This window comes from Budorcas taxicolor, chromosome 5 (genome assembly GCF_023091745.1).
Source record: "Budorcas taxicolor isolate Tak-1 chromosome 5, Takin1.1, whole genome shotgun sequence".
Classification (NCBI taxonomy): Eukaryota; Metazoa; Chordata; class Mammalia; order Artiodactyla; family Bovidae; genus Budorcas; species Budorcas taxicolor.
In genome coordinates this window covers 40,759,055-40,784,258 of record NC_068914.1, presented here as the reverse complement: position 1 = coordinate 40,784,258, position 25,204 = coordinate 40,759,055, and the positions used below count along the sequence as shown (strand labels likewise).

The window sequence follows — 25,204 nt, the reverse complement described above, 5'->3', positions numbered from 1 at the left end:
TGCAGCTATTTGGAAATGAATGTTCCTGCATCTTGGAAATGCTTTCAGCCCCTATCTTGTAATAAGTAGCTGGCGTGTTTGGGGGGGCAGGACAGTAGGCAGTGGCGGCTGGGCAGGTGGTGATGGTGGGAGTGGAGGCAGTGGCAGCAGAGGTGCTGGAAGTGGTTGGAATCCTGGGGGGGCCTGGCTCTTACAGAGATACGGACAACAGTTGCCAGTAGAAATCCAGTCACCGCAAATTCTGAACGATGAGCTCGGAGCACACAGATGCAGTGGTCCAGTTTTCAGCAGCATCTGTGGAAACATACTTTAGAGACAGTTTTTATAATTATGAATATCTCGGGCTTTTATAAAAAGCAACCAAAATTCAGTTGGTCAGTTACTTGCCCACGGCATTTGGTAATTGACATTTGGTGAAAGAAATATTTTCTTGTGAATTTAGTTTTGAGAGTTGAGGCAAAGAGTATTTTGGAGGGACCCATAACCAAGCCTTCCTTTGGCAAACTCATGATCCTGAGGAATTCTTAATGTTCTGTGTTGTGTCTGAATATTGCGACTTGAAGCATGGTCTGCAGGCCAAAGGACAGCATTTGTGTGCACACTCCTACACACACACACACACACACACACACACACACACACACACTCACACATATTTGCTAGTCTAATGACACGTCCCTGACCTGGGGAAGAACCTGGAAGTTTCATTACCTTTGCTGTTTTGATTGCTCACAATTGATTTTGCCTGGTAAATTCTTACTGAGGAAGAACAGATGCTTCAAACCAAATATTCTATGCAAATACTTCAGAGAGAATCAACAAATATTTGTTAAGAGCAAGGTGATAGGCTAAATGCTGAGTGAGCAAATACCATGATTAAATCATTGCTTGTCTTCTGAAATTTTTGTATCTCCCCCAAATGTTTGTTTTTCCTTTTATACCACGACCAAGGTAATTTCTTAGTCTTCTTTCCACACGTTGGTGAGCTTAAAAATATAACATTTCTGGAAATCGTCTTTGGGATACACTGAAAAGATCTATGACCCAGGGAGACCAGGCTTACCTTAAGCAGTTTAGCATTAAGAATTGGAGGAAGCCAATTTCCATTTTTTATTCAGAAATCAAAGAGTGGGATAAGAAACCAGTAGGCTTTCAAAAAATAGAATACTTTCCTAAATACTAAACAGCTCAAGATTTCACAGCTGATTTTATAAGAAGTGAAATTGAGGAAAGGTCACCTGCAATTGCATGACTGATTGCCAAAATTCTTAGTTCCTCCCAGATTAAAAAAAAAACATATTTATAAATAATTATGGACCCTGTGCTGTCATGCTAAGCTGCTTCAGTCGTGTCCAACTCTTTGCAACTCCATGGCCTGTAGCCCCTCAGGCTGCTCTGTCCATGGGATTTTCCAGGTAAGAATACTGGAGTGGGCTGCCATGCTCTCTTCCCGGGGATCCTCCTGACCCAGGAATCGAACCCGTGTCTCTTAATGGCTCCTGCACTGGCAGGTGGGTTCTTTACCACTAGTGCCGCCTGGGAAGCCCTGTGCTTGTAATATTGTATCTTGTTTTTCTTGTGTAATATTAAAGTGCTCCCTCGCAGATTTTCTAATTGTGTTTCTACATAGCATTCCATATGAGTGGCTAAATACCATAATTTATTTAAACATCCCCCTAGAATTGGGTCTGAGTCTGTTTCCACTTGTGCCAGTTCTTTTTTGTTTTTGTTTTTGGTTTGTTTTGGCTCCTGAATGCTTCCTGTGAGAAAAGTGGGTCAGACGAAAGATGAGTTGATAGAGTAGTTTGCGTTTGCGTGACGTATGGATATGTGTTAGTTGTTCAGTTGTGTTTGACTCCTTGCCGCCCCATAGGCTTGAATACTGGAGAAGATAGCTGTTCCCTTCTCTAGGGGGTCTTCCCAACCCAGGGATCATACCCAGGTCTCCTACATTGCAGGCAGATTCTTCACCATCTGAACCACCAGGGAAGCATCCTGTATAACACATCCTGGTGTGTATTTCAGGATATGGTCTACACTGTAGGATGTGATCTTCCCTGTAGAACAGGTTTTGGAGTCAGACAGAACTTGGTTTTATTTCTAAATCCACATAGTGGTACAACTAACCCAGAAAAAAATCTCTTAACCTTTTCATGAGCCTCAGTCTTTTGATCTACAAAATGGGAACAACCACGGCCCCCTCATGAGGTCACTGTGAGGCTAGCAAGGCACTTGACACTAGCAGTGTGCATAGACTGGTTGTTGTTTTTTCATGACTACAGCATTCTTCATGCAAATGTAGACACTCATTTATTTACGAATGAATAAATACCTAGTACCTTTGCCTAGTACCCACTGTGAGCCTAGTGCTGAACTGGGTATTGGCAGAGATGATTAGGACTCAGCTCTGCCCGGTGGGTGCCACTGCCTCTAGGGACCCACACAGATGAATAGACAGACAGCATCTCTGTGTGATGGGGGAAACTGTGGGTGCTAGTACAGTTTTGGGGGTGGCTCTTGGGAAGTCTAATAGCAAAAGCCTAGAGTTTGCCACAGAAAGAGTCAAGGTTCACATTCTGAAAAGTGAAAGTGAAAGTCATTCAGTCGTGTCTGACTCTTTGCGACCCCATGGACTATACAGTCCATGGAATTCTCCAGGCCAGAATACTGGTGTGGGTAGCCTTTCCCTTCTCTGGGGGATCTTCCCAACCCAGGGATTGAACCCAGGTCTCCATACTGCAGGTGGATTCTTTACCAGCTGAGCCACAAGGGAAACCCAGGTCTTGTGCAAATGACTTAAATTCTCTGCATCTTAGGTTCTGCAATTGAATTCCTGTCATAGAAGTCCCGTGAAGCTCAGAAATAATGTATATATGGTGCTGGGCCTGTAATCGATGCTCAGAAAGGATTATTATGCTTGAAGGCTTCAGTGCCCCAAGAGTAGCTGATTTTTATGATAATGAATCCAGCGGATTCCAACACACTGAAATGTCAGAGGCTGTCTCCGGTCAGTCTGAAATACGTTTTATCGCAGTCTTATGCTTTGTAAACTGGTCATCTCACATGGTGTGTATGGTAATGTGGAATTGTTACACTATTCAGCTCCCAATGAATAGCATTTCTTGGCTATTACGTAAAAACCAAGGCAGAATGACTTGGGAAGACATTGATTGCTTCTTAACTTTAAAGGGCCCCCTTAGAATGTAGAATGGCTGCACGGCCAAGAAAGGGGTTTGCACCATCTATTCTGTCATCCCATAGACGGAACAAGGCAGTAGGAATTGAGGCTGTTTAGCAGGATGCCTTTAGGTGTGAAGGTTTCTTATTGCTCTGTAAATGGTTGTTTGCTTCTTTATCCATAGATGTAGAAATTACTTTTCTTTCATTCTGTTTCCATCTTGTAGCCCAAGAAACAGGTGCTTAGGGCTAATGTGCCAAGGAATAACAGATGAGTGCTGCCCCTCAATTAAACATTAATAAATATGTTGTAGCAACATCAGAAAAAGCATTTGCTTGATCCAAATTGGAATGAGATGTTGGTTAGCATTTTCACTGCTGAGGTCCTATAAATAGTGTATTAGATTCATAAATTAAATACCTAGTATCACTGAGAACATATAATACATCATTTTGCTTACTGCTTGGTGATATCTTTCCTGGTTAACTTTGAGTTTATTTGTTTTCACATTATACAAAATGCAACCCCAGATTCTAATGTTGGGACTGTTCTGACAGTCAACCACATTTCCTCAGCACCTGCTGTATGCAATAATCTCTAAAACTCTGGCTTTCAGACTTGAGCTTCAAACTGAAATCAGATGAACAATATGTGCAGAAAGCTTGCAGAGGTGTACAAGAAAGAAAAGCCGGAGATAGTGAGTTATGTTTCCTCAACCACTGGCCAGATAGAATGATACAAGGGATTTTCGTAAAGACAGAGCGGAATTCAGACAAATGATGTCAAGTCACAAATACCGGATTTAGTTATGCTGCAGTTGTCTACTTGTAAGTTTTATTTTTTATTTACTTTTTAAATAAAACATTTTAAACAAAAGTTACTTATTTGATCCTGCTGTGCTTTAGTTGCAGCCTGTGGGATCTTTGATCTGCGTTGCCACATGTGAGATCTATAGTTGCAGGTACGTTGGATCTTAGTTTCCCGACCAGGGATCAAACCTAGGCCCCCAGCATTGGGAGCATGAAGTCTGAGATACTGGGCCACCAGGGAAGTCGCTGTTTATAAGTTTTAGAGAGAATTTATTTGGAAATAATTCCCCACTTACAGAAGTTGCAAGTTCAGTACAAAGAGCTCGCATTTCTCCCTCGCTCTGGGTCCCCCGCTTGATGCGTGTATCACTTGCTTGAGAATCAACCGCGGATGCAATACCTCGGCAGCCCTACGTACCCCACACACATCCCCAAACAAAGATCCTGTCACATGCCCCCACCCTGCAACTGTCTCAGTCAGTTGAGGAGTCAACACTGACCACCGTTCCTGTCCGGCCCTCAGACTGTTCACACATCGCCGACCGGGATCCAGCGCTGGGCGTTCATCCTCCCTGGACTGGAACACGTGTTGCACGTGGTCGTCATGTTCCCTCAGTCCCCTCCTGTTTGGAACCATTCCGCAGTACTCGGTCCTATGTCCTTGAGAGTTTTAAGGCGTGCAGACCTTATGTTTTGTCGGATGACCTCCAGTTTCCTCGTGACTGGACTCAGGTGGTGCAGCCTTGACAGAGATGTGATGGAAACGCGGGTCAGGGACTGTGCGCTTCTTGGTGCATCTTAGCAGGTATCTCAGTAGGCAGACGACTCTGGCCACTGCTGATGCCAGCCTTGACCATCTGGTTATACCCACGGCTCCCAGGCTCCTCAGCATGCGTTTACCGTTTGTCCTCTAGAAACTGATTAAATGCTAAGATTACACTTCTGCCCTGCACCTTACCAAAGAGCCATTCCTTTTTAGCAGTTGGCACTCTGTTGGCATGGATGCAATTGCAAGACTCCTGTTCTGTTCAGTGGGTGGTACTTCATTCATGGTGTTATTTATTTGATTCACAAACTATTCCAGATTTGGCTTGTGCTGTGTGTGTGTGCTAAGGCGCTTTACTCGTGTCCGACTCTTTGTGACCCAATGGACTATTGCCTGCCAGACTCCTCTGGCCATGGAATTCTCCAGGCAAGAATACTGGAATGGGTTGCCATTTCCTTTTTCAGGGGATTTTCCCAACCCAGGGATGGAACCTGCATCTCTTCTGTCCCCTGCATCGGCAGGCGGGTTCTTTACCACCAGCGCCACTTATGGGAGCTTATTCAAGGTAGTTCTTGATACATCCCCATCAGTCTTTAGCTTGTCCTTATTGTTTGTACAACAAGATATTCCAGACTCATTTTGAACCGGCCCTGCCTCAGACTTAGAATCAGCCCATCTTACAAGGGCTCCAGTTCCTTTCAAGGAGGGTGATGTTTAGAAACCAGAATCTGTCTGCCCACTGCTACTGGGGTACTGTTGTGTCTAGGCTTTCTCAGTGGATAAAGATAGAAAATATCTGTAAACACAGTCACATATAAATCTGTATTTCCATAATTATCTATGTCTGTGTTAAAGATGGTGCTAGTGGTAAAGAACGCACCTGCCGATGCAGGAGATAGAAGCGATGCGGGTTCAGCCCCTGGGTCGGGAAGATCCTCTGGAGAAGGAAATGGCAACTTACTCCAGTATTCTTGCCTGGAGAATTCGATGGACAGAACAGCCTGGTGGGCTACAGTCCATGGGATTGCAAAGAGTCAGACATGACTTGAGTGCACTGCGCGTGCACACAAACACACATCCAATTCTAATATAACAATCCTAAGTTCTTTCTGCCCTAATCTCTTTCCATAATTGTAAGAATATCCTCTAATAATGAAACATCTGGCTCTCTTTACCCTCCATGCATTCATTTACTTGTTCCATCAGTTCATTTCTCAGTGTGACCGGCCTCCCACCCATCTGGCTGTCCCTGCAGTGTGCTCTGCCCTCAGGCACTGGTGGGTGCGTTACCAGCTGGCCCCCCAGGCCTCCGTGTGGCTTCCCGAGGCCCTGCCCCCTGCACCCTAGTGCTGGCAGGCACATACACGGCTATGTGCTCCTTCACATGCCCCCTCTCCCAGTGGGACAGCTGGCTCCCCCTCCTCACGGGCAGACAAGACAAGGCCTGTTTGTAGTTTTGACCCCCTGTCCCCAGTCACTGGGTCCCTGAACAACCAGGACTGTGTCTTACTCATCCTGGCAACCCTACAGCCAAACAAAGTTCAGTTACCAGAATATTTGTTAATGGAATGAATACATGAAATAATGAATATGCGTGTTATTTAGAAAGTGAAAAATTCTATTTCCAGTCATTTTCAAGCACACCATCCACATGGGTAGATGAAACGGGCCACTCTGGCTGAAGCGTCCCCTCCCCACTGTGAAGCATATGATGGACTGATTGTTTGCGTCCCCCGGAACCATATGTTGAAACCCTAAATCCCGAAGTGGCAGCCTTAGGAGCTGGGGCCTTTGGGGTGATCAGATCATGAGGATGGAGCCCCGTGCATGGGTCAGTGCCCTTGCAGGAAGAAGCTCTCTTTCGGACCTGTGAGGTCGGGCATGGTGCCAGTCTGCCTGCCCGCCCCCCCACCCCAGGAGAGCCCCTCACAGGGCCCGATGTGGCCTCGGTGATACCAGACCTCCAGCCTCAGAGCTGACAGAACACGTCTGTTGTGAGCTGCCCACCATCTCTTAAACATCTCTTTGCTGTTTAATCCCAATTGTGACTTCTTTAGACCCCTGAGGAGACCTTCTTCCCATTTAGTGGATGAAACTCTGAAACTTAAATGGGGAAGTGACCTATCGGACACTGAAAACCACCAGCATTGAAGTTGGTGATGGAATTCAGGTGCTTCTTATTTTTTATGCACTAAAATTTTTTAACTGAGGTAAAATAGAGAATAATGTAATAAGGTGCATGCTAAGTTGGTTCAGTTGTGTTCAACTCTTTGTGACCCCGTAGACTGTAGCCCACCAGGCTCTTCTGTCCACAGGATTCTCCAGGCAAGAATACTGGAGTAGGCTGCGATGCTGTCCTCCAGCAAATGTTCCTGACCCAACGACTGAACCCACGTTTCTTATGTCTCCTGCATTGGCAGGTGGGTTCTTTACCATTAGCGCCACCTGGGAAGGCCAACAATGTAATAAGGTGCATAAAGCTGTATTGTACGGTGCAAATCTGCCTGGAGGCCAGGCAAGTCCTCCAGGATTCAGAACTTTTTGTGTGTGTGTGTGCCCTCTGTAACCACCACCTAGAACGGGATGTAGCATATTTCCAACACTCAGTGAGACTCCCTCATCCCCATTTCCCAGACACTATCTCTACCTCCCCCACGACAAGCATTATTCTGGCCCCTATCTGCGTAGTTTGGTTTTGCCTGTTTCTGAGCTTTCTATAAATGGAGTTGTACAGTGTGTGTGTGAGAGTCATCCACGCTGTTGTGCACGTAGCAGTAGTCAGTTCAGTTTTTACTGCTGTGTAGTTTATTTATCTGTGGTCCTTTTGAGTTATTTTGAGTTTCGAACCATTATAAATAAATGTATGACTGTTGTCCTATGTCTTGTTTGATGGGAGTGTTTTGGACATATCCCTAGGAGTGGAATTACTGGATCATGGGATATAGCGTATATTAGCAGCTACTGCCAAATAGTTTTCCAAAATGGTTATGCCAGCTTGGTGCCCTGATTCTCAGTGTTTAGATTCTGTGTTCTTTTCAAGAAGTGTTGCCACTGCGTCACTCTGGGGCAGAGTGCAATGGGGAAGGAGTGAGCTAGGCTAGACAGTGTGCCTGTGGTCCCCAACACCAGGCATAGACATTTGGCCTCTGTCCTGGAGGCCAGGCAAGTCCTCCGGGATTTGGAGATCTTCTTGTGATAACGTGTGACAGTCTCTGAATTCCTGTGTCCGTTCACTGGCTCATGAGCTGCTCACACCCGAGTGTCGTGATGTGCAGAGATGAAACGGTGGAGCTGTGAGCTCCTGGGTGGAAAGTAACTCAGCTGCAGAAGTGGTGAGACTTGAGCTGGACCAGACGCAGAGCAAATGGAGAAGGTGTGAGTGTGGGGGAACCACAGGGAGGATCACCAGGATCACCAGAACCTGGAGTTACAGGAAGAAGCCAAGTCAGAGAATGCACAACTGCAGGCCCAGATGGTGCCTTTGGAAGGAGGAGCAGAATCTTGCGAGGTAGGCAGTAGAATTTAGATTTGATGAGTGTTACGATTTTATACTCATCCAGCTGCAAAAGAGAGCTTCCCTGGTAGTGCTAGTGGTAGAGGACCTGCCTGCCAGTGCAAGAGACAGGAGATGTGATTCGATCCCTGGGTCAGGAAGTTCCCCTGGAGTAGAGCATGGCAACCCACTCCAGTCTTCTTGCCTGGAGAACCCCATGGACAGAGGAGCCTGGCAGGTTGCAGTCCATGGCCTCTGTCCATGGGGTCCCAAGAGTCAGACAGGACTTAGCAATTAAACAGCAACAACTTTTTTTTCTTTTGGTTTCCATGTATAAATGACATCATAATGATATTTGTCTTTCTCTGTCTGACAATAAATTAGTATGCTAATCTTTAGATCCATCCATGTTGCCACAAATGACATTATTCATTCTTTTCTGTGGCTGAGTAATATTCCATTGTATATATGGACCACCTCTTCTTTATCCATTCATCTGCGGATGGACATTCAGGTTGCTTCCATGTCTTGGCTACTGTTAATAGTGCTGCTGTGAACACAGGGGTGCATGTATCTTTTTGAATTATGGTTTCTTTTGGATATACACCTAGGAGGGGGATTTCTGGATCATATGGTAGCTCTATTTTTAGTTTTTTAAAACCTCAATACTGTTTTCCATAGTAGCTGCATCAATTTACATTTGTACCAACAGTGTAGGAGGGTTCCCTTTTCCCCACACCCTCTCCAGCGTTTATTGCTGTAGACTTTTAATGATGGCCATTCTGACCGGTGTGAGATGGTCTAGTGTGCTTTCTAAAGTCATAAAATAGAAATAATGTAAAGTAAGTGGCGGCATTGAACGTAGCTAATCACAGTTGTCTGCTGGGATAACCACAATGACTTTTCCTTTGGCGTTTATTGTGAATCTGATTTTTGGCAGCCAGTTGCCCATTTCTAGTGTTTGCTGCTGCTAGGCCAGCTAGGGTTCTCTGCGGACTTCTCCTGTGGCAGCGGAAGGTGCCAGTTACAGTGCAGTGCCCAGTGGAGGGGGCCCGGCCTGGGTCTCTAACTTTCTCGTGGACTCTTGAGGGCCAGCACGCAGTGGTGTAACTAATAATAGCCAGTCCTTCTGGACACGTGCCAGGCACCAGGCACGGTGCTGAAGGCTTTGTGTGGATTATCTCATTTAATCCTCAGACGACCTTGTCATGCGTAGACTATTATTAGGCCTGTTTCTGCAGATTAGGAAATGGAAGCTTAGAAAGGTTAAGTTATTTGAAGGTCACGCAGCTAGAAATGGCAGAGCTGAGGTGTCAGCTCAGTTTCCTACCAATCTCTGTGTAATAACATCTTGACACATCTTTATCAGTGCGTCAGGATTGCATTGGTATGCTATTTTAAAGCATATGAGGTATTTTGCGCTTGCTTTTCACTGAAGTTTTGGTTTTATACAGCAAGCTGCTGCTGCTGCTAAGTCGCTTCAGTTGTGTCCAACTCTGGGCAACCCCAGATACGGCAGTCCATCAGGCTCCCCCGTCCCTGGGATTCTCCAGGCAAGAACACTGGAGTGGGTTGCCATTTCCTTCTCCAATGCATGAAAGTGAAAAGGGAAAGTGAAGTCACTCAGTCATGTCCAACTCTTAGCGACCCCAGGGACTGCAGCCTACCAGGCTCCTCCGTCCATGGGATTTTCCAGGCAAGAGTACTGGAGTGGGGTGCCATTGCCTTCTCCCTTATACAGCAAGAAGTAAGTCAATAACTAAATAATAAAGCAAGTAAATTAATAAAAATGTAAACATTAATTAAAATAAAGTATTTTAAAAGCATGAAGCCTGGTGTTAGAGAACGGGTCGGGTTGGGTAACTGTGGGCGCAACCCTAGTAGACCTGTCAGCCAGACTCCACCGTGTGTTGTAAGTGTGGTGTCTGAATTGGTTCCACCGTCCTTCTGAAGAAGGTGGCACAGACTAAGAGCCCTGGCAGTACCTGTACTGGATCTCCAACAGGACGCAGATGACCTTTTCTGGTGTCGCTAGAATGAATTCTTGGCAAATTCTCTCAGCAAGCTTCTGGCTATTAGCCCCAAGGTCTGCAGCAAATTGATGGGAAGATCTTGCCATTGACACTCCCAGAGACCTGGGGCTGCTCCCCATGACACCTGGGCCCTCATCTCCTCCAAGTACGTGTTGCTGCCCAAGAGGGGTGCCCTGTAATCAGCACTGACCTCTGCTGGTGTAGCATAAAAAGTGTGTTCAAAGAGCTTTCAAAATAACAAGCTTGTTGAAATAGCGTTTCCACTTAAAACTGAGTCTTAAGTGAAATGGCTCACTTGGAAAGTGAACTGTAGGGCCGTAGAAATGTGAACGTATATTGTGAGCTAGGGACTGGTGGCTCAGTGATAAAGAATCCACCTGCCAATGCGGGAGGCGTGGGTTCAGTCCCTGGATTAGGATGATCCCTTGGAGAAGGAAAGGGCTACCCACTCCAGTGTTCTGGCCTGGAGAATCCCATGGACAGAGGAGCCTGGAGGGATACGGCTCATGGGGTCACAAAGAGTCGGACGCAACTGAGCAATTAAACAACAGCAGCAACAGGAAAAGAGTGTCTTTAAAGAGCTTTCCTTTAAATTTTGGGACTTCTCAGGTGGTGCCAGTGGTAAAGAATCCTCCTGCCCATGCAGGAGATGAAAGAGACCCAGCTTCAATCTCTGGGTTGGGAAGATGCCCTGGAGTAGGAAATGGTAACCCACTCTAATATTCTTGCTTGAAAAATTCCATGGACAGAGGAGCCTTTGGGGCTATAGTCCATGGGGCCACAGAGAGTCGGACACGACTGAGCGACTTAGCACACTCTGTAATCTAGGCCAGAGCCTCTGGAACGTCCTCTCACGGCACACATAGTGAAGGATCTGTGTGTGCAAAGTCGTGTCCGACTTTGTTCAACCCTGTGGACTGTAGCCCGCCAGGCTCCCCTGTCCATAGGGTTCTCTGGGCAAGAATACTGGAGTGGGTCGCCATTTCCTCCTCCAGCGGATCTTTCCGATGCAGGGATTGAGCCCGCGTCTCTTGTCTCCTGAATTGGCAGGCGGGTTCTTTACCACTCATGGCCCCTGGGAAGCCCCGATAGTAAAAGGTAGTATTTGCGTTGCACACCGGGGTCAGCAGGTGGCGCTCGTGGCTGGAGGTGGCTGCCTGGGATCTCCGGGGCCGCAGAGCCCAGCTACTACCAGGGGGCAGAGGGGATCACCGTCCTTCCCACTTGTCAAGGACCAACAGGAGGGAATCTCTGACTGATATATTTTTAACTCCAGTCCTTGCATTTCTAAAAAAAATAGCTTTATGGGAAACTTTCCAGTTCTTGAGGGTTTGATTATGAGGGTAAGTTCTTAGTTGATGGGATTCCAATTTCTGCAGCTTATCTTCTTTGAAGAAAAAATGTCTGGCAGTGATCACTGTGTATGCCTTCTCTTAGGAGATTAAATGTCTTTGAAAAATAATAGGAGCCATCCTCTGAGCAGAAGTGGATCTCTGCTCATCTGTAGCACGGCAGAGTTTGAGCATCACTTCGGTGACTTAGTAACTGTGAGTGAGTCTCTCTTGATGAACAGTGTCTAAGGAAACATTCTCAAAATCAACACTTGGGCACTGATCTTTTTCAACTGGTTGTACAGAACTCATCAGAATTAGGTCTTCTCCTAAGTGATCATCATGGTGTTAGAAATAATTCGTGTGAGGTATGGGCCTCCCAGGTGGTGCAGTGGTAAAGAACCTACCTGCCAACGCAGCAGTTGTAAGATGCAGATTCGATCCCTGGGTTGGGAAGATCCCTTGGAGAAGGAAATGACAACCCACTCCAGTATTCTTGCCTGGAGAATCCCACGGACAGAGGAGCCTGGCGGGTTACAGTCCCTGGGGTCACAAAGGGTCAGACACGACTGGCTGAACGAGCGCAGGATGAGGCATCCTCCTGTGTGATGGTCACAGTGACGATCATCATATAAATACATGGACTGCAACCTCTGGGACCTAGAAGAATGAAAGCTAAGGGGGCCGCCTTTTCAATAAAAAGACAGGAGATACTTAAAAAACGTCAACCTAGAGATGAAGAGTGCTGACCTAGAGCGCGTGACCTTTCTGTTACGTCACTGAGGCGACCATGGGCTGGGGGTGGGGCCAGGGACCCTGGGTTGTCTATTGTGAGTCGTATGTTTCTTTATTTCTCTCTCATCCTTTTGGGTTTCCAGCCGAGATGATCCAACAAAGGTTAGAAGCCCTGGAGAAGGAGAGAAGCAGCCTGCACTTTCAGCTTCCTTCTCAACAGCCTGCCCTCAGCGGCCTCCTGGGCCACCTGGGGGCCCAGGCCCAGGCTTCCCTGCGCTGGGCAGCTCAGCGGTAAGCGCTCTCCCGGGGTCCTCTTCCCTTCTCCCCACTCCCGAGTGAGGAAGCACATGTAGGAGTCAAGCCCAGGAGACCCTCCCTTCTGTTGGTTGGGCGGGGGTGGGGGTGGAGTGGTGTTCCTTCCAGAGGGCAAGACCTCTGTGGGTCACACGCCCCGAGAAGCCCTTCTGATCAGTGGCAGGAGGGCCCCTTAACCTGCACGGGCCCGGCTGGGCGCTAAGCTCCCCGGGAGAGCCCACCTCCTGAGCAGGTGGGGTGGATTTCCTCGGGTCAAGGGCAGCTGTAAGATCGCAGGCGGTCCCCTCTGACTGAGGGATGAAAATGCATCCTCCTCCTGACTCCACCTCTAGGCATCTTCCGCTGTTTCCTCTACCCAAGGGTCTCCCAGGACCAGGACTAGATGGAGTGCAGCTGCTATTTCGAATTCGGTGGATCTCAGGCCCGCCTGCCCGTCCGAGTCACCTGGAGAGCTTTTGAATGTCCAGCTCCTACCCTAGAGCAGCTAAGTCCGGCTGTCTGGGGCTGGGTCCCAGGTGTTGGCCTGTAGGAATGTCTGTAAGCGGTTGTTCTCTGTCTGCTGGTGACCTCTCTCTTCGGGTTTTAAAGACTTGGGTGGAAGGGGTGGTGATGAATGTGATTAGCCGAGTCACAGCACAGGTCTGCTTCTGCTCGGGTACAAACATGGCCACGGCAATTACATTTTATTTCCAGCTTCCGCTTGGCTCTGCACTCAGTTACTGAGTGCAGTTACACACCTGCGTGACCAAGTTCTCACTCACGTTCGGTTGATCTTAGCGTCTCCCTACAGCCTGCCTTGCAGTGAGGCTGGTTATTTTCTCGCTTGCTTGTCCTGCAGTTTTGCAGGAAGCATAGAGCAGTGTGTGTGGTTGCTGGTAGCTGCTTCCTTATACATCCTTGTTGAGTGAACTTCTACCTCTTAAGGGACAGGTGGACCTCACCTCCTGTTTCTATTTTTATTTTCATCTGCCATTGAGGTATCAGCTTGTTTCCTGTCCCTTTCTCACATGGGAATGTCCCAACTTGATTTCTACTTAATTCTTTCTTTCTTTTGATCCTTGGGGTTATTTCTGGTCCTGCGCCCCAGTCATGGGCCATTTGTAGCATCTGCCAATGTATTGTGTTTCTATTCATTTAAAAAACACTTGTGTAAGAGTTACTGAGTGTGTTAAGAAGTAACTCAGTTTTTAAATTTCCTTTGTGATAAAATAAACAGCATAAAATTTACTATTGCAACCATTTGTGAGTATACAGCTTAGTGGCATTAAGTACATTCTACTATCCATCTCCAGAACTTCTTCATCTTCTCAAACTGAAACCCTGTCCTCATTAAACACTGACACCCTATCCTCTTACACTGTTGGTAGGAATGTAAATTGGTGCAGCCACTGTGGAAAATAGCGTGGAGGCTCCTTAAAAAGCTGAAACTGGAGCTAAGCTAATTGCAGGTAGGATCCTGCAGTCCCACTCCTGGGCATGTATCTGAAGAAAACTCTAATTCAAAAAGATACAAGCACCCAGTTCATAGCAGCATTGTTCACAGTGGCCAAGACAGGGAGGCAGCCCAAGTGTCCATCAACAGATGAGTGGGTAAAGAAGCTGGGCTGTATATATACACACAATGAAATACTACTCAGCCATGAAAAGGAACGGAATGATGCCATTTAAGCAACATAAATGGGCCTAGAGAGTGTCGTACCAAGTGAAGTAAGTCAGATAAAGGCAGAGAATGACAAATATCATATAGTATCACTTATATGTGGAATCTAATATATGATGCAAATGAACTTATTTCCAAAACAGAAACAAACTCACAGACTTAGAAGACACACTTACAGTTACCAAAGGGGAAGGTGGGGAGAGGGATAAATGAGGAGTCTGGGATTAGCAGATACACACCACTATATATAAAATAAACAACAAGGCCCTACTGCACAGCACAGGAAACTATATTAAATATCTTATAATGAACTATAATGGAAAAGAATATGAAAAATAATCTCTGTCTATATATATCTGAATCACTTTGCTATACACCAGATACTAACACAGCAACTGAATCACTTCGCTGTATACCGGAAACTAACATAACATTATAAATAAACTATACTTCAATTAAAAAAGACCTCCCACTCCATTGTCCCCTCTCCCCTAGCCCCTGGCAACCACCATTCTGCTTTCTGTCTCTGTGAGTTTGACTAGTTTGGGTACCTCACATAGTTGGAATCATGTGGTATTTGTCCTTCTGTGATGGCTTATTTCACGTAGCCAAGGTTCATGTATGTTGTGGCAGGTGTCAGAATTTCCTTCCTTTTGGAGGTTGAATCATGTTCCATTGCATCAGGTACCGTAGTTTGCCTATCTATTCATCTTTTGATGAACAGGAAGTAATTTACTGAATCCTCAAGACAATTGTAGGGGGTAGTGGAGTTTGTATATTGCTATCAATACGGAGACCTACACCGTCATCTGCATCAGTGTCTGTACTTAGAGCTGAGGAGACCAGGCACAGGAGGGCTTTGGGGGCTTGTGCCAGACCCCTGTGTTTGTGTACGGAGCCCGGGCACAAGCCTGGCATTCGGCCTGAGGCCCAGTTGGGAACTCGCTCCCTGTGGGTTCTGTCGGAGCCGGGCCCTGCTCTCCAGTGATCATCTCTTTATCTGCACAGGACATGGATGGAAAGCGTTGCTTGGCTATGGTCTCGGAATCTAAAATATGCTACAGATGAACTTATTTCCAACACAGAAACAGACGCACCGGTTAGAAGACAAACTTAAGGCTATTAACGGGGAAGGTGGGGAGAGGGGTACGTTAGGAGTCTGGGATTAGCAGAAACACACCGCTATGTATAGAATAGGTAAGCAACAGTGTCCTAATATATAGCACAGGGAATTATATTCGATATCTTGTAATGAACCGTAATGGAAAAGAATATGAAAAAGAATATATACGTGTATATATATAAATATTTATCAGAGGCACTTTGCTCTACACCAGAAACTAACACAGCATCCGAGTCACTTTGCTGTACACCAGAAACTAACAAAGCATTGTAAATAAACTATACTTCAATTAAAAAAAACCTCACTAACTCCATTGTCCCCTATGAGTGTCTCATAGGGCACTGTGAACTAAAAGGCAATGCCCTACATTATCAGGTTATATCATCTGGCATTTCTCATATTTAATTGTTTGTGACCCATAAAGATAGCATATTCATGTCACTCAACTTAATATGTCCTTTACAAAAAGATGTATATTATAGTGAAGTTGCTCAGTCGTGTCCAACTCTTTGCGACCCCATGGACTGTAGCCACCACGCTCCTCCGTCCATGGGATTTTCCAGGCAAGAGTACTGGAGTGGGTTCCCTTCTCCAGAGGATCTTCCTGACCCAGGGATCGAACCCAGGTCTCCTACATTGTAAGCAGATGCTTTACCGTCTGAGCCACCAGGGAAGTCCAAAAAGATATTATTAACCATTTGTGAAGTTCATAGAAACCCTGGCATACCTTGTTAACCCTGTTACCTTTGCTCAGTGAACTACCTGGATGCTGTGTTTTTAGTTCCTGTTCACTTTTGGAGCCCACTGGGATTCGATTTCTATCTATCTCTAGCGCTACCACCTGGCAAGGAGGAGGTCCACAGTGCCTTGAAGAACCTTGGACTAGAGTTCTGGAAACCTGAGTCTGATTCTGTCTTTTCTGTCTTAACAAGCTCTGTGTGACCTGATGTGGTTTCCCACCTTCTCCACACTTCACTCCCCTCATCAGAAAAGGGGGGAGGGGTTAATTAGATCACTGTTTCCCAAACTTCAGTTATTTAAGTATTATCTTGGCTTTTCTTGTGCTCAATCCACCTGTCCTATTGTTAGAAGATAATGCCTCAAAATCAACTCCTTTCTTATCTTTTTCTATTGCTGCTGCTGCTGCTTCTGCTAAGTCGCTTCAGTCGTGTCCGACTCTGTGTGACCCCGTAGACGGCAGCCCACCAGGCTCCCCCGTCCCTGGGATTCTCCAGGCAAGAACACTGGAGTGGGTTGCCATTTCTTTCTCCAATGCATGAAAGTGGAAAGTGAAAGTGAAGTCACTCAGTCATGTCTGACTGTGAGCGACTCCATGGACTGCAGCCCACCAGGCTCCTCCGTCCATGGGATTTTCCAGCAAGAGTACTAGAGTGGGGTGCCATTGCCTTCTCCGTTTTCTATTGCATGTTAACAAAATTACATAGTCATTAATAGTTTAAGAAATTGTGTCTCAGTGTGCCGACTGCACATGCAGCCTGTGACATTTGTCAGCGGCAGGATTATCTGGACCTGGCAGGTTTTCTCTGAACCAGGGGCTTTGGCTGCAGTTCTCACAGAGGCCACCAGGGGGATGTGCCCTCCGGCTGGAGCTTGCGCAGCCACAGGCCAGGGGCTCTCTGAGCCCAGGGGGACGCAGAATGCTTTCCAATTATTTCCTGAAGAAATAAAACAGTGGTATTGACATGGAAAAATTTCAATACTGATTAGTAACACAAATAAGTGCCTCTTTACCTTGTTGAGATCAAGGATTTCCTAGAGGAGCTAATGAAAACAATGGGCTTCTTTCATCACAAAACCACATATGTACAAACGTATGGACGGTTGCATACAGACATTTGCGTGCAGATCTTCTCAGCTTATTCCTCTCTGGGAGGAGGAGTTTTGGGTCTCTAGTTAAGAAAATTTGGTTTGGAATAAGATCTGAGGAAATGTACCCAAGTACACCCAGCTACTTCATATCTTAATTTTCTCTGTTTAATTCAACTTTTTAAAAAGGTATGTTTAATTCCCTGAGCTTTTCGTCCTGAGTCACACTCTGTCCAGCTCCTTCCAGAATCTCAGAGAGTGTTAGCTGTCACCGCAGGGGTTAACTGGGCTCCTCTAAAGCAGATAGGGTACTCAGATGGTTTAGCATCTGTCTCTTTCTGGCTTTGGTTCCGCACCGCTCTGTACTATAACTGGTTCACTGGGGTGTCTCTGCTCAGCAGGGGTACAAACGCATCGTGGTTTGCCTATTCTCTGCTCTGCTGTGCTCTGTTGAACACATCTTTCCCATTTCTCTGTGGTATCTTGGGCAGATCATAACAGATGTCCGGGGCATTTTCAGTTACTGATGCTCATCCTGTCAGTCCAGTTTGAAATGTCAGTTGTATGTCCAATTCAAGTCTTTCCTTGTCCAGTGCTTGGAATCCTCTCTTTGTGGGCCATCACTGCTCCCCTGGCCAACACAGCCTTTCACACCCCCGTGATCGCGAGCCTGCATGTTCCCTCTTGCGGAACTCAGGTGTGGGGTCCCCAGAGGCCACTGCAGCGCCTCCCTGATCTTGACATGAACGCAGTCTCTCCACTCCATGGGGGCAGTCACTGCTTTTCACATATCACCCAGCCTGGTGGCTTAGACGTTAAAGCTTTTGCCTCCAATGCAGGAGACCCGGGTTCTATACCTGGGTTGGGAAGATCCCCTGGAGAAGGAAAAGGCAACCCACTCCAGTACTCTTGCCTGGAGAATCCCATGGACGGAGGAGCCTGGTGGGCTACAGTCCACGGGTCGCAAAGAGTCGGACACAACTTCACTTTCACTTGCAGCCTCTTTCTGTGAGCCCCCTTGCCCAGTAGGCACACTGGTTGGGCGGATCCCTTTTGTTGTGTCCACTTGATTCCTGGGAGGCTCTCATGTACTGTCACGCTGAGTGGTGGTCTTGCAGCAGCTGGGGTGAGGGTTGCGGGGGTGATTCCCAATGCTTTGCCACGGTTCTCCCATTCCTTCATCCTTGCTTGACAGGCAGCCACTGAGCTGTTGTAACCCCCCTGTAGCTACGGTAACACCCCACTGAAGCAGTTATATTACAGAGCAGCGCGGAACCAAAGGTAGAGAGAGAGAGATGCCATTCCTGCTCACAAAGTTGGTGTGTGGGCGGGCCTTGCGGCAGAGACACGACGCCCGGAGTCCCAGCCCCTCAGCCGCGCCCACCCTTCCCTCTCCAGCCGTGGACGCCTTCGTGCCCACTGACTGCTCTGCACCTCAGCCCCCAGCAGGTTTCTCCGTCATGGGGCTGTCTCTGAAGCCTGTGAGGAAGGGGCGTGAGCACTGCCCCTGAAGGCAGCCCTTAGCCCCAGGGTGGGAGCTGGGGGCTTAATGCCCTTGCCGCCCCAGCCCCAGGGGGATGGCTCTGAGGAGCATCCCACACATTTTCCCCAGAAGGTTCCTAGTTGGTTGGCGCTCCAGTGGCCTGGGTGGTGATCAGCTCAGCAGCTCACTGTTCACTGACTTTTCCTCCTTCTCACTCCTTCACTCTGATTCCTTGAGAACTGCGTCTCCTAAAACCAGCCGAACTCAGCTCCTCGTCTGGGACTTGGCTCTGAAGAGGAAGAGAGGCAGATGGAGGTTCACGTGGGAGACACAGACCTCGGCCTCCGCTACGGGGCGCTCCCAGCTGGAGGAGAGGGTCTGGTCGAGTGGCTTTTCTTTCACCTGCTCTCAGTGGGAGAGTTTGCTGCCTCCCGTGTGGGGCTGGAGGTGGGGCTGGGGAGCATCCCTCATCAAGCCTCCGTCTCCTGCGTGACCAGCAGGTGTGCGTGTGTGGAGGGTGCTGGGGTGGAAGGTGGTGATGCTATGTGCAGCCTGGGGTGGGCACCTCCCCTCATGTTCCCAGCTGAGGGTAGAGGGCTTCAGGCCTGTGTCCTTCAGCGTTTGCTTCTAATTCTGGAGCAACCAGAAACTTCCACCTGAATATCCTCTCACTGCAATGATAGGAAGAGAGCAGAGAGGCATCTATTCTTGCTGTATTCATCTAGTCCAAAGAAGGTTGTATTTTCCTTTCTCCTAAGACAGAGGTTTGGTCTATTGTGCATATATAACTGATAATTTTCTCATTAATACTTTGCATTTCTCTGACTGCAGCCTATGTGTTTTCCCATGGGACCTCCACCAATGCATACATGAAAACTGGTCATATTTACAACTTCACCTGTGTGTGTGTGTGCACGCATGTGTGTAAAATGTCCTTTATCAAAGACCTTTTAACAATAAATAACTTAAAACACAAGTAAACAAAGTACAACAGAAGTTTAAAAGCAAAGATATGCAGAGGTTTTCCAATGTGGCTTATCAAGGCCCAATATTTCCTGCTCACATCTCTTCTTTCTGATGGGAACGGAAGAGATGAATGTTGTGTAGCTTCTGGTGCTTCTGGACCAAGTCCTTTTTCCTCTGACCAGGTCTCTGTCTCTCCCCTTTGAAAAATGATTCTTTATTTCCACTTAACTGTCATGTTGGGGCCATAACATTCAGTGACCATCAGCTCTAAGTTCACAGTCTGGAATGGAGATATACTGCTAGAGGCTAGGAAATAACTCACATAGACACATTCTACTCAAGATGCAAAATGAGGTGGCATAAAATGATCACTCTTCCCAATACGCAGGGGACATTTCAGAACCCTAATCACAGCTCGGGCCAAATGAGGACTAGTATCACGTGTCCCCCCGAGAGGACCCACCTCCAACCCCTCGTCATCATGAGGAGATAAGGGAGGAAGGAAAAGAGGAGAAAAGCCAGTTGATGGGAATCACAGAAGACTTCCTGAAATTTGTTTTAAAATCAGTGGATTATAAATAAATGCTTCCAAATACAGACCTTCCTTCCTCTTGGCTCCAACTTACCTGAAGTCTGTCTGAAGCCTGTTTTATTGGACTTGGTTCCTATAAACCTAAGTGGACATCCATGTGCCCTCCTGCAGGGCTGTCATCTCTATGTTTAGAAACCAATAATGCCCGCTTTCCTAAGGGGTATGAATTTTACTCCGCTCTCCTTACTTTTAGACCCCAATCAGATATATAAGGCAGAACCGTAAAGCTCCCTGCATCATCTCTGACAATTTTACAATGTTTGATTGTGCCATCAGAGTGGCCTCTGTCATTTATGGACATTGTTTGTTGGCCGAGGAACTTATTTCCAGATTTAAAGCACACTTCAGTGACTGGCCCAAACCACTTCCTTATCACCATCTTCCCAGCATGGGGGAGATGGAAACATATACGTCAGATGACATAAATTTGATAGCATAGTGACGGATACAAGCAGCAGTTGGCAAAGGTGTTCAGAAAGTCTTGCTCAAGTCTTGTTTTTGGAAGTGGTCATTGGAGCTGTAGTTTTCCTCACTGTGGAAATGAGAGCATCAGTTTTGGTTCTTTGCTCAGTTAAAACTATGATTCTATGGGGCTTCCGAGATGGCTCAGTGGTAAAGAATCCTGCCAATGCAGGAGACACGGGTTCAATCCCTGATCTGGGAAGATCCCACATGCCACGTGGCAACAAAGAATGTGCGTTACAACTACTGAGCCTGCGCTCTGGAGCCTGGGAGCTGCAACTGCTGAGTCCATGAGCCGCAGCTGCTGAAGTCTGGGCACCTAGAGCTGGTGCTCCGCAACAAGAGAAGCCGCCACAGTGAGAAGCCCGCACACTGCAGCCAGAGAAAGGCCCTCACGGCAACCAAGACCCAGGTCAGCCAGAAATAAGTGAATAGTTACATTAAAAAGCCTCTGTGATTCCAGCAGTGGCAACAAAGCAGCATCGTGTGACTGTCATTTCTGCCTGGAAACAGACCCTTTGTGTTACACGTACAACTATATAAACCACACAGTTGCCATGAGCCGTTCTGGCACCAGGTGTCCTAGCAGGTGGGATGTCTGGACTCCCCTCGGCCCTGTCACTCTGGACATTCCCAAAGGTGGTCCTTTGATCAAAGGCAGTGCATTGGAAGGCTTCATCCTTTGCTCAATATTACTGAATTCTGCACTCACAAAAGTCAGGTGGCAGATGTTTTCCCTGGGATGAAGAACGCTCTCCTGTGTAATTTGGAGCTATGCTGTTTTCAGTGGTGTAGGAGCTTATTTTACCAATGGCTTTTTTATCCTTCTTTAAGTGATTAGTGGAAAAGACAAAAGTAGAAAGGCCAGGGATTAGCCAGCACTGGGCAGTTGAGGGCCTGAAACTCAGGGCTGATGGTGGGTTCCCAGATACCCCGATTCCCTGTGGGCAGTGAGTGCTGTGCTAACATTGCAACCCACATGTTTTTAATTCTTGCCCCTGAGGGGTTTGCTCATTTTCCATACTGATTAGTTTATAGCAGCACAGCTAATTTGCAGTGACATTCGGGATTACACATTAAGGTTTATTAGAATAAAGGGAACAACACTGGAATGTTGTAGCAGGGGAGCCTGGCTCTGAGCGCTGGAGAGCTGAGATGCAAACCCATCCCTGGCTTCATTACTGAACTGCCATGTGTCCTGGGGCACAGCCGTCTGTGCCCAGCTTTCTTCACCCAGAGTCAAAATCTGAGAGACATTAAGAAGAGTTTGGGTGAATCACAAGGGTTTTCTTAAGGATTAAGTAATGAATGTGATTAACGATAGATGGGAGAATTCCCACTCAGTCACCTGTCGCTCCCCCGTAGCTCATTTTCAATTCTGTGTTGATTTCCTTCAATAACTCCTGTCCCAACCCAGATGGCATCTATTTAGGAAATTCAGGAAACTCTTAATATTTGCATAAGCAGAGCAAATTGAGAAATAAATTAGTGTGAAGCAATGATCTCATGCAATAGAAAGCTGAATATAAATGGCTTCTGGATTTTTCTAGGCCAGGGATTCATGAAGTCACTCAGTAAATATTTGTGAAGTCCTACCCAGTGCTGGACCCTGGAGATAACAGCACGGGATGGGCTGAGGTTCACCCTTCCGAGCGAGAGGCTGGGTGGACAGGCCAAGACCCTGGGGTCCAGGGGAGGAAGTGGGTTTCACTCGCACAATCGCTGATGTGGTTTCCTTCCAGGGACCCCCTCTTCTGACACCTGGAAAGGCTGTCAGAAACGCCTCTTCTTTACTCTTCATTAAAAAGGACAGTGTGTCCACTGGATGTGAGCACAGCGTTCCCTCTCCTGATGCAAACATTGATGTGGGCCGGGAGCGGGTGCAGCCAGCTCCCTGAGGACAGAGAACAGACGTCCCGGGGAGAGGGCAGAGTCTGCACACTTGTAGACACTCAATGGTTGTTTGCTGAATAGATTTGTTCCCTGTAATCCGCTGTACAGGGAAGGTATCAACATCAAGATCACCACCATCATCCTCATTTTGTAAACGAGGGAGGTGAGCTTCAGGGAGGTTTGGTAGGGTTAGGGTGAGTAACTTCAAGGACACACGGCTAGAAAAGGGTGGCATTGGGTCTTCTCACCCCTGTGCAGTAAAGCCAGTCTACTGACACCTAGTGGTGGTGGAGGAAAATGCAGTGTTTATTGCAGGCACCAAGCAAGGAGTCCAGGCAGCTAGAGCTTGAAAGGTCCCTGAACTCGCTAAAGACTTTGAAAAGTTTTTAAAGACAGGGTGAGGAAGGGGGAGTTATGGGTTGTGTGATCAGCTCATGGACATTCTTCTTATTGGTTAGTGGTGAGGTAGTTAGGAGTCAACATCATCAACCTTCTGGTTCCAACTGGTCTGGGGTCTACATGCTTGTGGGCATCATACAGTTAACTTCTTCCACCTGATGGAGGCTTCAGTATCTGAAGAATATCTCAAAGGACATGGCTAAGAGAATTAACTATAGCTCTGGAAGAGGAGCTAAAGTTTCTTGACTTAGTTTAGTGGCTAAGCTATTATTATTTTGCTTGACTGTTTTTCTTTCTTTCTGCATTTTTTTTCCAATTGAATTTATTCTTTGACTAAAGTTTTTCCTACAGATAAGTGGTAGGTGAAGGACATGGCAGGGGGAGTCCTGTTCTGGAAAGGCCCCCATTGGGCCCCCATTGGGCCCCCAGAGCAAGTTGTTGAAGTGTCTCTGATGCTCTCTTTCCTTGTTGGCAAAACTGGTAACACTTGGTGTACAGTAAATTCTCAATTCATACTGAATTATTTTGTTATTACCAGTTAAATTTTTTCATTACTACTACTACCATTGTAATTTGCCTTTACACAGATGAAACAGAGACTAGCAAGTCTTAAAATAAGCTTCTAAATTGCATGGTATGTTGCAATAAGTAAGCAGCTTTCGAGATTATTCAGAGTTTGAATCTGTGTCAGGCCCAGAAAGGCAAGCAAGGCTCCCTTTTCTGAGGCTGCTGGTTTTTAACTTAGAAAAGCCTAGGTGACATATTTTCCACCGCTGTCTCTAAGAATATCAGGGTTGCCTCACTGCAGGGCTTGGCTGGCCTCCTTGTTTTGTAAGGGCCACATTAAGATGTAGGAAGTGGGAGCACGGCTTCTACCTTTCCATTTCTGCAGTCTGTCTGAGCCTTGGCAGGAATGTTTGTCCATGGCTTTGGTTTATCCATCACCTCTGCTCTGTGCAGAAACCATGTCTTGTTTATTGCTGTGTCTGTGGCTCCCAGCACAGTTCATGGCACATAGTAAATGGGCTTAAGAATGGTTCTTCTTTTTCTGAATGAATGAATGAGTACATCAAATTGATAGGAGTGAAAAGAAATGGACAAAATAACCACACATATTTGGATTAGCTACTCACTTTCTTTCCAAAGAAATATGGAGGTTGTGTGATCCTGCATGAATGTACAAATCAAAACACACACCTCTCCCACTTCAGCGTGAGGGAGCCTGAGGTTAACATGGCAGCCACACTCAAGGGTGTGTGGAAGGAAGTCCCAGTGAAGAGCGGACAGGGTGGTTCATGCCTCACACCCATCAGCGGGACCTGCTTCTCTGCCAGGAAGACACCCTTGATTGTTGATGTATGGATAGGATTTATTTCTGATGCATACATATCTCTTTTGTCCAAGACCTGGAACTGGTTGGATACGTTAGAATGTTTAATGATACAACTACTTGTGTCTGTGGTAGAAGACATTTTTATTATCTTATTGTTTTTCTTTCATTTTATTGTTTGTATTTTATAGTTATAAAAAATAATATTTGCTTATTATAGAAAAATTAGAAAATAAAAGATTGGCCAAAAGAAGTAATTCCATCACACAGAGGTAAAAGCTGATAACATTTTGGCAGATATTTTCTCATCTTTTACTTAATATATGTTATCTTTAGAATAGTTGTTCCATGCTATATGGATTACCAAATACCTGCTTTAGAAAACAGCTATAAATAGTGAACATTTTCCATGCAATTTAATCTTCTTTGGTGACCTAATTTTAGTGGCTGCAGAGCCCTCCTCAGGGTTGATGTACCATGGTTTACTGCTCTGGTCCTAACTTGGGGCCACAGTTGCAGTGTTTTTGGTTTGGGCTATTAAGGAGTGTGGTATTTCTTCTGTAGCTATTCTTTATGCGTACCTATGGTTATTGTTGTTGTTGTTTAGTTTCTAAGTTGTCTCTGTCTTTTGGGACCCCATGGACTCTAGCCCACCAGGCTCTTCTGTCCATGGGATTTTCCAGGCAAGAATACTAGAGTGAGTTGCCTTCTCCAGGTGATCTTCCTGACCCAGGGATTGAACCTGAGTCTCCTGCATGGCAGGCAGATAATTATTTACATATTCAATTCAGTTCAGTCACTCAGTTGTG

At 46.5% G+C, this 25,204-nt stretch overlaps 1 protein-coding gene across 1 annotated transcript in view; it reads left to right on the top strand.

Moving 5' to 3' along the window:
- The window catches only part of DISC1 (DISC1 scaffold protein), a 433,412-nt gene that overhangs the window by 132,240 nt on the left and 275,968 nt on the right, over window positions 1–25,204 (top strand). Inside the window, exon 4 of the mRNA XM_052639485.1 lies at window positions 12,489–12,636. Coding sequence (XP_052495445.1) covers window positions 12,489–12,636 — 148 coding nt within the window. The remainder of the gene's footprint in view (window positions 1–12,488; window positions 12,637–25,204) is intronic.